The sequence below is a fragment of the Bison bison genome, unplaced genomic scaffold (genome assembly GCF_000754665.1).
Source record: "Bison bison bison isolate TAMUID 2011002044 unplaced genomic scaffold, Bison_UMD1.0 scf7180017864214, whole genome shotgun sequence".
Lineage (NCBI taxonomy): Eukaryota > Metazoa > Chordata > Mammalia > Artiodactyla > Bovidae > Bison > Bison bison.
Genome location: NW_011494786.1, coordinates 692,622 through 704,806, shown reverse-complemented (window position 1 = coordinate 704,806; position 12,185 = coordinate 692,622). Strand labels below are relative to the sequence as shown.

Sequence of the window (12,185 nt, the reverse complement as noted above, 5' to 3'; positions counted from 1 at the left end):
TTCCACCTGTCACTTGTAATGGACACCTGGCCTGTTTCCTGGACTGTCTTTCTTACTGCATGTAATTTTAAATAAATAGACTCACATGTCCCTTGCGCAGTTTTCCCTAGGGAAGAGTAAGACTGGTAGGTACGGAGGAGCAATAAATCTAAACAGAGAAGAGGAATGGCAAAAAAGAATGTTGTCAGGAAAGTATCAGAGCCCCCTGCAGCCCTGGCCTGAACCCAGCGCATCAGAGCCAATCTGAGAGACAAGTTTTATGGGTTTATGGACCCTGACTTCTGCACCAAACTTGCTCCAACTTCCCAGAGCCATCACCTTAAGGCCTGCTGAGCATGTAGTCAGACTATCAAGGGTGAGAGATGCCTCCAGAACTTGAATATGATCCAAAGAACCAGGCCTCTCTCTCAGAGCAACTCACAACAATGTATGTTTCACAAAACAGACCTTTCATAAAAGAAAAAAAGAAAAGCATATTTCTAGGGCCCCCACTTTTTCTCCAGGATCTTCTGTGCTGTGTACTGGACCTTTGGTGAGACCATTTTTGTGATTTCAGATATGGAGTCTGAACAGGCTGAGTGGGTATGGGGGTCATTGGCAGCCATACAGCTCCCCTCCACCCTTATCTCCCTGCCCAGCACTGCACGGGCTTTCCTGCTCGAAACGGTATCCTTCCACCTTCTCTGAGTGGGAACCAGTATAAAGCAGAAGCTCCGGTTCCTTGTGCAGTGTGATTAAGGGTCTGATCATCGCTCTTGGTTTTTTCTCTTGGCCTCCAGACAAGCCTACAAGGCTAAGCATATGCAAGTATGGGTCTCTGGCTGCTGACCATTATCAGCAGTTCCATTGCTGCTTTGCCCAGGGCTGAACAGCCCACGCTGCAGCTGAATATGTTGTGTTATTTCCCCACATGTGACATCAGTTTCACAGAAGCTTGACGGAAGTTCTACCCAAGTGCAGTGAGAGTGCCACTGAAACCAGCCTGATGAGGGGACACGTGGGGACAACGTCATCCAGTGCCTGGTGGCTTAATGATGCAGAGTGAGTACACTGGAGCATGACCATGTGTGGCCCAGTGCAAGTAGATACGGATGGAACGTGCTTCCACTGTTCATGCAGGGTCACTGTCGGGGACCCACCCCAAGGGTGATCAAAGCTCCTACCCAAGACTAGGTTTTCCAGATCATGGACTTTACACACCTAAAGCTTTGATGATGCTAACTCTTATCTCACTCATAGGAGACTTCCAGTTCACTGTATTCCCCAACACTTTTCCCAGAATCCCAGGGATATCTGCAGAGTCCGGGTGAGCATCAATCCATGTGAGGGATGGAGGGCCCTTTGCCTATCCTTCCTATGGGGGTTCTAGAAAGCGAGCTAAGGAAAGTCTCAGCTCTGTACTAGGGAGGAGGCTGTGGTGATGTTACATTTCCCGGGCGCTGAGCATCAGGACAATCCCAGACAGGCTAACCCCAGAAGAAGAGGTGCTTTCCTCTGCTGTGAGTGTTTTCAGAGTAGATAGAAATGTGTTGGCTGCAATCTACATATGTTAAAAACCTAAGACATCCATTAGGTAGAAGAAAAGCAGTTCACAAAGAGAAGTGGTAGAATTTCTTTATTTCAAAAGCAGTATTGATAGACAGCAAGAGTGACTTTATGCCAAAAAAGAAAAGATATATATGTCTAAAGAATAGAAATAGCATCTTAAGGATATTCAAATAGTGATTCCAAAATTGTTTTTTTTAAAAATTTCATAGTGTTATCATGTGATGTAGGTTGAAAGAAATCACAAAGAAATACAAATATTAAATGTCATATGAAAGTTAAGCCCACTGGTTATTAGACTTAATCATGAACATGTAGGGGAACTATCTGCCCCAAACTTTCTGCCACTTTGATAAATCTCAGAGTGGTGTCGATAAGGAGACTCATTTAGGGCTGAGGTCTTACTGTATAAAAGTGGGGGAGAGCGATCAAAGCCAGATGGGGCATTATTAACCCCTTTATCTGTGTAAATGTAGCAGCAGACAATTATTAGAGGGGGATCTCTACTAACACTGATGATGTCTCACATACACATATATGTGTAAAAAATGAATAAAATGAGGGACCAGGGCATCTTCTTAGCTTTGATCAAATATGCAGGCTCATTTCGCTCTCAGAGTCACTCAGAAGGATAACAGGATTAAAGCATTTCAAGCAGGCAGCATCTGATAATTCTGTTCAATGGGAGAAGTTCTTGGAACAACCTGTGATGCAGACCAGGTCCTAGTCTCTGCCCACCTGCCCCCTGCAAGGGGCAGCTTAGGTGTGAGATGAATTTACACCCGTGAAAGTGGCATCTCCCCTAGAGTAGAGTCCTCATCCATTTGGAATCAGTGCCTCTTGTATCAAGTTCATGAGCCTCGCTTCCAGACCCCTGCTAAGCACATGGCCAATTACAAGGATCACTGCATTCAGAGATGTCCATGCTACGGGTTTCCACATTGTTATAGTTCATCAGAAATCCCTCCTAGCCAAGATACAACTTATCAAGCGGAGATCATTTTTACCATAGTCAATTTTGTCTAGAAATTTAGCTGACATTCTTCCTTTCTTTGGTTTCCTGAAAAGAGCTGGGAAATTAGCCTAAGATTAAGCTTGTCCTGGAGAAGTAGAAAGGGTTTTACACTTTTACCCACAAGAATGAAAATGATTTACCATTATTTCTTCCTTTACTATACCAAGCATCACTTTTTTTTTCAGATTATTTAAAAGAAGCACATTCTGTGTTTTGTTATCCAAAAAACACATTGTGATGCTAAGTGTAGAAAGACTTTCAAGGTTTTTAAATTGCAGATCATTTAAGCAACCTAATTAGATCAAACACACCTGGAATTTTTGAATATGTACATGAGGGAAAAAGTCAGTTAAAGCATCCTGATTTTAAAAATTTCGGATCGTTCACAGACCTTCTGAATGCTCAATGTCAAAAAAAAAAAAAAACTGACGTGAAGAATTAAATACTATTGACCACAAGAGGGAAGCATAGGCCCGTTTGTACTATGCTTTGGGGTTGGGGCGGGGCGGGGGGGCGGGGGCGGTAAGGAAAGCGATGCTTCCTGAGAACCCTTAAAATATTCACCAATAAACACAGTGTATAAGACAAAGCAACTGTCATCCCCACCTGAGGCTTGCATTTGTGGTTGGCGTGGTTTTGGTGTTTCGAATGGACTTGATCTTTGACTCCACGTATTACGGGCTACAGAGTTAGAGACGTGATTTACAAAACTACCGTCCCACTTTCTAAGTGAGAACATGGACCGAAAGACCAGACTTCTGTAAATCTCGGTTTCCTCAGAATAAATTGGAAAAATAATGGTAGAAAATATAATGGTAATATTTAATATGATATTTATTATCTTATTGGGCTTCCCTAGTGGCTCAGTAGTAAGGCTCCACCTGCAAGGCAGGAGACCCGGGTTCTATCCCTGGGTTGGGAAGATCCCCTGGGAAAGGAAATGGCGACCCACTCCAGTATTTTTGCCTGGAGAATCCCACGGACAGAGGAGCCTGGTGGGCTACAGTCCATGGGGTCACAGAAGCCTTAGAGACTACACCACCATCACAATTAAAATTAAAGTATTTTAATTGGTAAGGGAGAAAGAGTGCACCAAAAAAGACTCTCATGATTTGATAAAAAACATTGGTGTTGACATTATAAAACATTTTCCAGCACGGGACATTTCTCATGTATCATCCTATCTAAGTCTTGAAATGACCTGTGTGATAGATCCTATTCTTCCACTCATGGTCTCCCTGGTTCTACTGTGATCACCTGACACACTTCTCCCTTTCAGTCTGTGCTTTACCCATGCTGTGCTAATGCGAAGAAGAGCCACCGTCTTGTCATGACCTCCATTTTTTTGGAAAATGTCTTTCATTTATCATAACATTCAGACTTGAAAACTGAATATAAAATACTTTTTTAAAAATCATTTTCTTTACCACCTTCCTCATTCTAAGCCAGTCAGTCAGCAGGCCTAAGAAGTCATTCCTCACACTTCACTTTGCCACACATTGGCAAATACAACATGTGGAATTAGAAATGGTGCTGAAAATGATTTGCCAAAATATGGAGGGAACAGGAAGCGGTGCCAAAGGAGTGAATCAGTCACTGATTGGGCACAAGGAGGCAGCTGTTGAAGGCAGCAGCTCTCAGGCCTCACTGGGTTTTTTTCCAAACTAATCTTTTCTTCACAGTCTCTCAATTACCAGGTTCAGTCTGCACCTGTTAGAACAGACAAAGAAATTGAGAAGAACAAACTGGGCCTCGATGCTCAAATCATAGCAGTGGAGCCTGTGGAAATATTCTGAGAGGTGGATCTGAAGTTTCCAACTCCTCCCCTGACATAAGTGTGTGTGTGTGTGTGTGTGTGTGTGTGTGTGTGTGTGTGTAACTTCTTATTTACAAAAACTACACAAAAAAAAGTGATTTCGAACACCTGAGAGCCTATACAAGCTCAGGTCTTTGAAACATCAGATGTTAAATGGGGTAAAGAGAAAATGGATCAAACTCTCTGACTCTCATCTTCCCAGGGTGGCACAGGGCATATGGCTCAGCACTTCAGTCGTGTCCGCCTCTTTTCAACCCCATGGATGTAGTCCACCAGGCTCCTCTGTCCATGGAATTATCCTGGCAAGAATACTGGAGTGGGTTGCCATTTCCTTTTCTAGGGGATCCTCCCAACCCAGGGATTGAACTAGCATCTCTTGCATTGGCAGGCAGATTCTTTTCCCACTGAGCCACCTAGGAAGCCCCTTGTCTATATGGTAAGGAATAAAATTAAGAATATTGCATCTCCCAGGATCTCCCTGGCCCCCGGCTTCTGAATGTGGCCTGCATTCTGCCAGTGAAACTTAGTATCGTGAGATTCGGGAAGCACAGACAGGCTGAGTTTCTCAGGTAGTGGACACAAGGGTTCACAGATGAAAATCTTGGCAGCATCCTTGGGTGCCCAAGACATTCCTTCCTCTTGGGTTCTAGAGGAGCCATGATGTCAGCAGTGGCTACTACAGGTCCCTCCCTCTCAGAGTCAGGGGTCTGCACTGACCTGAGCTCCCCCAGGCTTCCTAACAGTTTGAAGATATAATTCCCTATAATAGAGTAGAATTGTAATAAATAACTCTGTGTAGGGTGTCCTCAGGGATTTCTATTTCCTGAATGAATTCTGACTAGTACAGAAGCTCCTCACCTTTTAATGTCAGAGACAACCTCATTCAGGTACCCTCAGAAATTCCCTCAAACGCACAGGAAGTTAGAGGTCAGGAAAAAACAGGGAACCGTGATTAATGTCCAAATAGAAACTTCTTTCTCATCACATAGAAAGGGAACTGAAAGTCTGTTCTAAAGACTCCCCTATTTAGTAATCTCAGGAGAATAACCAATCAGTGCCTTAGGACTAAATGACATCATATGTTGCTGGGCAACACTTGGGTTGAAGGTGCTATTATAAGATGAAAAATGCAAAGATGTGTAGTCTCTGAGTTTACTATGCATTTATTGAGCATCTTGTAAGAACAAGCCATTATGCCAGCCAGCAAAGGGAAGGCATGGAAAGGTCATTCTTGATTAAGTGTGATTACAGGAGGTTGGGATAGAGTTGATGATGAGCCTGCAGTATAAGACCACATGATAAGCAGCGCAGCTTACTCTGTAGAACTCTCATCTGGCTCATTCCACTATCTTTAGGAAGCACAGTCCTCAACAATGTTAAGGCAGAACTGTTCGTGCATCCTCCCAGTGATATAGAAGTCCCTATCAGAGGATGTTCAAAACTCTTAGTTACACTCAACCATGTATAGTGTTGACTCTTACGAATTGTGAGGAGAGTTGTAGGGCAGGGTAAGGCCTCAACAGTGTAGAAAAGAGTATGAACTATCCACCCTAAGTATATGTACTGAATCTTAAGCTGTGAACTCACCATCTCATGAGCCGTGGCACTGCCAGGTCTCTCCTCCTTGGAAGTATCTGGATCCCAGCCTTTTCTGGGTGGTTTAACAAGTTTTCTACTTTGCTATATTTTCAAAAACATGAAGGTCTATCAACATGACATAACTTTCTGTACTCTCAATGGTGAGCATCAAAATAAATTCTTTGAATCAGAACTTTCATCACGAGGAAAGAATGGTAAAGCATTCCTGCAGGTTATTATCTTTAATCTTCCAGTTAAAATAAGCTCTGCCCTGTATATATATTCATCTATCTGAGTCTTCAAAAATAGATGTGTGCCCAACAGTCTTCTCCAATCTCGAGTGATATGTGAGTAATAAGAATTAGGAATAGGCTCTCTCTTTCCTATCTACTGTCTCCAGTAACCACAACCTATGTTCCAAGGTACAGCTTTCCATCTCTCTCCAGCTTTGGGTGTGTTGGAACCCAGTTTCTCCTCCAATGTTCTCTATATACTAAAGAGCCAAGGATCCCAAGCTCTTGGACAGAATTGGCCACCTTGGAGTTTAAGACACTTGAGGAGAATCCTCAAGTAAAAAGTGGCATCTTAAGTGAAGCTCTGTCACTCGGCACTGCCAAGATTCAGGCATTCCTCATAGCCTGACACTGTACCTGTCTTTATATGATCTGTTGTCCCTTAAATAAATTCCCCAGCTGTCACAGCACAGAACCGTGATTTGCCATTAACTCTCACCTTAGGATACTCCCATTGATTCTATTCTCACTAATGTGCTTCAGGTAGATCCCTTTCTAGAACTTGGCTTGAGTTGGAAGAGTCTGTGGATGATTGCCCACTATTCTTGAAAACTCAGTTTTTCATTCTTTTTGTTTGGTTGTGAGTTTGTTTGGTTAATTAAGAAGTTCCTTTTCATTTAAAGCACACAGCTTCTCCTTTCCTGGACCCTTTGCCAGAGTGTTTCCCTTAGCAGCAGCAGTGTCATCTCAAAAGATTTTTCTGATTGGCTGCAGCTCAACTGATTTTAAATTTTTAATCAGTCAGATTCTATGACACCCTACATTCTCTTTTCTCATATTCCTGTCTGTTCTAATCCACCTTGAGCTCTCATCAAGACACTGACTCTCATCGAGACACCGAAGAAGAAAATGGCCATAACCAGGGTCCCAATATTAGGACTTTTCATCACTGTCCTGATCGGCCTACAGGAATCATGGGCTATTAAAGGTAAGTGCTGAGAGAGTTCAAAACTAGGAATAAATAAGTTCTGAGAGCTTCGGAGAAATGAACTGTGGACATTTGCAAGACAGTCTTTAGAATGAAAGAGAAGTGTGATAGGTGTTATGTGGGTCTAACTCTAGAATTATAATAAATTGTAATTGGAAGAGTTCTCTCCTCACCATGAATTGGAGTAAGTAAAACCAAGAAGTACAACTAAAATTAGAGGAGCAAAATTGAGCTGTGTACTGATTCATGCTATTGACTTTGATATAAACCAAACTTGCAGGGAGATATTTTCTGACAGGCATTAACAAGTTAACTTTCTTACTTTCATTTTTCATTCCTGGAAAATTAGTAAAAGTTAAAACATCCCTGTAATTTTGTGAAGATTAAATCAGAAAAAATATCAGAATTTCTTGGCACCTGTTCTAAGCTATTTTTACCTTGGTAGCTATTTTTTGGCCTATGAATCCCATCAGCCTATTTGGAGCACAATATTATATTGAAGACCATTATAAAGGAAAGCCATCAAAAAGCAACCATCCACCCAAGGGAGGGGGAAGGGCAGGTATGCTGATATGAGTCACATTTAATGGACAGCCTCTTGGGACAGTAACAGCCCCAATTAGAATGGAACTTACAGGGCTCTTTGGTCACTATTGCTTAGTAATATTTCCCAGAGAGTGGAAAAACGAGTAAAAAGTGAAGAATCTGATGTTATTCTCTCCCATCTTCAGAGCAAATATTGTGTGGGTTTATTATGGAAAAATATTCCTCACCTGGAGTGACCCCCAAAGAGGGTGGCAAGGTGGCAGATAGGCTGGAAATAAGTAAAGACTCGTGATGACAGATGTAGGTTTCTATTGCCCAGAAAGAGCCATATATGAGGATGCCTACCATAAAAGATAACTTCCCCTGGAGTGAAAAGAGGAAGTTAGAATGTGTGTGTGTGTGTGTGTGTGTGTGTGTGTTTATAGCTGCAAATGCGAAATAAATCCCTACGTTTATCAATGTACAGTTGGAGTTTAAAACCCACCTCTCATTTGCATACACCACAAAGGCAACATACTATTCAATTGTAGCTTTCTTATTTGAAATCAACTATTCCTTTAGTACAGATTATTCTCCCTGTCAACCATAATAGAATGTGTCCCTTAATGACAGTCTAATTTAAAGATCTTTAAGACATAAGGGAATGGTGATGAGGTCAATCCAAATATAATCATCCCCTCAGAGGGATGCAGGATGTGGGTATGGATACAGAAAAGTCAATGCTCTACAATGCTACAAGGTCTCACACTTAATTATTTGGGTACCATCATCTCCATTCATACATTTCATGGCTCTGGTCCTTAAACACAAAGCTATTTCTGATGCTAAAGTGCTTGCTGTAGTCCTGATGATATACTAAGAAATTACTTAAAACTAGTCTCATTTCATCTTAAAAACAAACCCAGCAAAGAAACAAAACCACAGTACAATATAATAGAAAACCTACATACAAGTAGATAAAGTGATCTACTCAAGATCACTAGGTGGCTGAATGAGAATTTGCGATTTAATTTCATTCCAAGTTCATATACAACTTTTTAAACAGTGTTTCTTCTTAGAGTTGCAGTGCTCTGAGACATGCCCTGGGATTCTGGCTTAAGGAGATTTAATTTCTAAGTCAAGAGTGTGAGGGAACATTTCTCTTATAAGCGCTGCTACTGATTTCTAAAGAGGGAATCATTTCTCAGTCAGTAACATGGATTCAAAAAAAAGCTTCATGAAACTCCGGGTTTTCAGCCCTCATTTCCTTCAGCCCTCACACTGTCCCTTTGCTTCTCCACCCCTAGCTCTGCTCAACACGAATGTCTTCCACGCAGGCCTTGTCTTCCAACTTATCCCTACTCTCCATCACTCCTTCCCACATGGCCCTCTCTTTCTACCACCCCGGCCCACATATGTGCATCTCACATCCTGGGTTCTTCTCCATCTTCCTCTCCTGGTTCCCACCCTGACCCCCTTTCTTATCTTTTCAGAGAATCATGTGATCATCCAAGCTGAGTTCTATCTGAAACCTGAGGAATCAGCCGAGTTTATGTTTGACTTTGATGGTGATGAGATTTTCCACGTGGATATGGGGAAGAAGGAGACGGTGTGGCGGCTTCCAGAATTTGGACATTTTGCCAGCTTTGAGGCTCAGGGTGCCCTGGCCAATATGGCTGTGATGAAAGCCAACCTGGACATCATGATAAAGCGCTCCAACAACACCCCAAACACCAATGGTACCTCTGCTCCAGTCCTCCTAGACTTGGGAATTGTAGCTTTAAACAGATGCTTGAGCTCTTTGTGTTTTGTTACTGAGACTTTCCCCTCAGGGCCTATTATTGTCGTATGCAAACCCCACATTCTTATGCCACCAGCCCAAGAACTTCAGGAGTTTTCTCCTTTCTTGATGTGCTAAGATCTTGTCTTTGGCAACCACAGTCTGTCATAAAGCCTTTGCCCTGAGTCCATGCTGGGGGAGCCAGGAATGAGGTCCTTGAATATGTTATGCCCAGTACCGGTTCCCTTTTCATGGGGGAGGGAATAACAGCTGGGTATCTGAGACCATGGCATATATTCCCAAGACAGTTTTAGCTGCTATGTCAGCCTTGATGGGACGAAGAGGGGCAGGGCTAAGCAGGGAAGGCTAATTTCTGTTGCTTGTCTCCCAGTTCCTCCAGAAGTGACTCTGCTCCCAAACAAGCCTGTGGAACTGGGAGAGCCCAACACACTCATCTGCTTCATTGACAAGTTCTCCCCACCCGTGATCAGTGTCACATGGCTTCGAAATGGCAAACCTGTCACTGATGGAGTGTCACAGACGGTCTTCCTGCCCAGGAATGACCACCTTTTCCGCAAGTTCCACTACCTCCCCTTCCTGCCCACAACAGAGGATGTCTATGACTGCAAGGTGGAGCACTTGGGTTTGAATGAGCCTCTTCTCAAGCACTGGGGTGAGTACCGTCCTTCAGTCTCCTTTACTTCATTGTTCCTCCTGTGATGCGTGTGTCTGGTCCTTAGGGACCCCGAGGATCTGCTTCACGACTGCTCCAGTTCTGGTTTCTGGTCTTCTCCCATTGCTCTGCTTTCCGCTCTTCTCGTCTATAATTCCCTGACATCGTCCTGTCTTCCTCTCATTTAATTGATGAAAAAAAAAAAAATCTTTTGACTAAGTATCATATATTTTGTGCTAAGTGCTGCTCCCTACCACATGCATTTCTTATGTACTCTGACTTATTTTTCCCCAGAGTATGAAGCTCCAGCCCCCCTCCCAGAGACCACAGAGAATGCAGTGTGTGCCCTGGGCCTGATTGTGGCTCTGGTGGGCATCATTGCAGGGACCATCTTCATCATCAAGGGCGTGCGCAAAGCCAACACCGTTGAACGCCGAGGGCCTCTGTGAGGCGCCTGCAGGTAAGTCTGCTGTGGTCAGAGGATGACATCTCTGGAATGATTCAAGCAGAGGAAAAGAGTGAGGAAAAGGACATGCGATGCCTTTAAAGGAAAACCATTCCAAAAGTCATGGCTCCTGATTTATCACAATGGACAGAATCAGACATTGTCATCATCTGATATTCCAAAGCCCTGCATTCCTACACCCCATTCCATACATGTCACCAAAGATCATGCCTTCAGTCTTGGAAACTATCTCCAGTACCCAAAATAGTTGTTTCACATTAAAATAGTGAGTCCAATGATCTGGGAAAGCCAACCTCAAGATTACAACACTTCCTGGCTTTATATTTCCTGAGATAAGACATCAGCTTTGAAGCATTTCCAGAGTGTCACTTTTTGGGGGTTTAGGGTAACTGTATGAAGTGGAAATGTCTTGGAGACCCATGCCTGCTTTTGCCCCTCCGTTCTGGAAAAAAAAAAATGGTGTCAGAAGATCTAAGAGAAAATGAAACATGGCCTGCTGCTTCATTCTTTCACGGAAGGTAGGAAATAGCAGTTCATGTTGAAAAGGTTGCATTTATGAGAGGTCACACAAATATTAAGAGACTTTTCCAAAGTCAGGGGTTAAGGAGTAAGAGTAAGGAATCTGAAGATAAGAGCTCAAAATATTCATTTTAAACTCTATAGTAACTGTGTGTGTTCTGCTACAGGTAATGGACTTTGTTACAGAGAAGATCAATGAAGATATTTCTGCCTTAATAGCTTTACAAACCTGGCAATTCTCCAGTTGTTCACCTCACTGAAGACCACCATGCTTCAGCACTTCCCAGTCCTTTACTTACCCTAAGAGTAAGATGCCTTCCACAATCTCCAGATTCTAATCTCTAGTTATTCCCTGTCTACTGCTCCTTCTTGTATTGGTTTTCCCTCCATTTTCCACTGTCTTCTTATTATCACCATGTAATGCCTTTGGAATGGACCCCATAGGATCCTTTTTTTTCCTGCTACAGAACCTTTGGAAAGTTCTATGGGTGCATCTCTTGTACACTTATTACTTGGAGTTTCTTCTAACTGTGATTGTCATTTTTCTGAATACAGTAAACTTCAAGTGGGTCTCAGGTTGAAGTTTTTGGTGTCTGAGTCAGTTCTTCGTGGAGGCTGGGGAATATAGGTGATCCTTTCATCTTCAAAAGTCTAAATGGTGAATGTATCTTATAGGCTTTCTCGTTAATCAGAAATATCCTAGTTCATTAGAACTCTAGTCTCATTTGGAGGATCTGCCAGCAATCCAGTTCTCATGGTCTGGTCCTCATCTGGAAAACACTAGAGTAAGGTTTATTTGTTGAGAGATGACTTAACAACAGGTTCATAGTCTGGTTTGGATTCTTATGCCTCTGAATCAATGAGATATTTGGATCATGAATAGAGTGAATCTCAAACCTTAAGGCAGATTCTGATAATGGAGGACACAGATGGTGGGGAACAGATGGTGGTGGAGTGGTGAGCACAACAGAAGCTCATCCATATACGTAAGAGGGTTGGCATATTAGCACCGTGCATTTTAGGCTTAAGGAAGGATGAGATTTGACA

At 42.7% G+C, this 12,185-nt stretch overlaps 1 protein-coding gene across 1 annotated transcript; it reads left to right on the top strand.

The window, feature by feature from the left end:
• The first annotated feature begins 6,988 nt into the window (after positions 1–6,988).
• LOC104992405 (HLA class II histocompatibility antigen, DR alpha chain) lies at positions 6,989–11,720 on the top strand. Its single transcript, XM_010845270.1, has 5 exons — positions 6,989–7,175; positions 9,194–9,439; positions 9,872–10,153; positions 10,448–10,613; positions 11,306–11,720. The coding sequence occupies exons 1-4, from the start codon at positions 7,097–7,099 to the stop codon at positions 10,600–10,602; spliced, it is 762 nt and encodes a 253-aa protein (XP_010843572.1). The 5' UTR covers positions 6,989–7,096; the 3' UTR covers positions 10,603–10,613; positions 11,306–11,720.
• Positions 11,721–12,185: the final 465 nt, after the last annotated feature.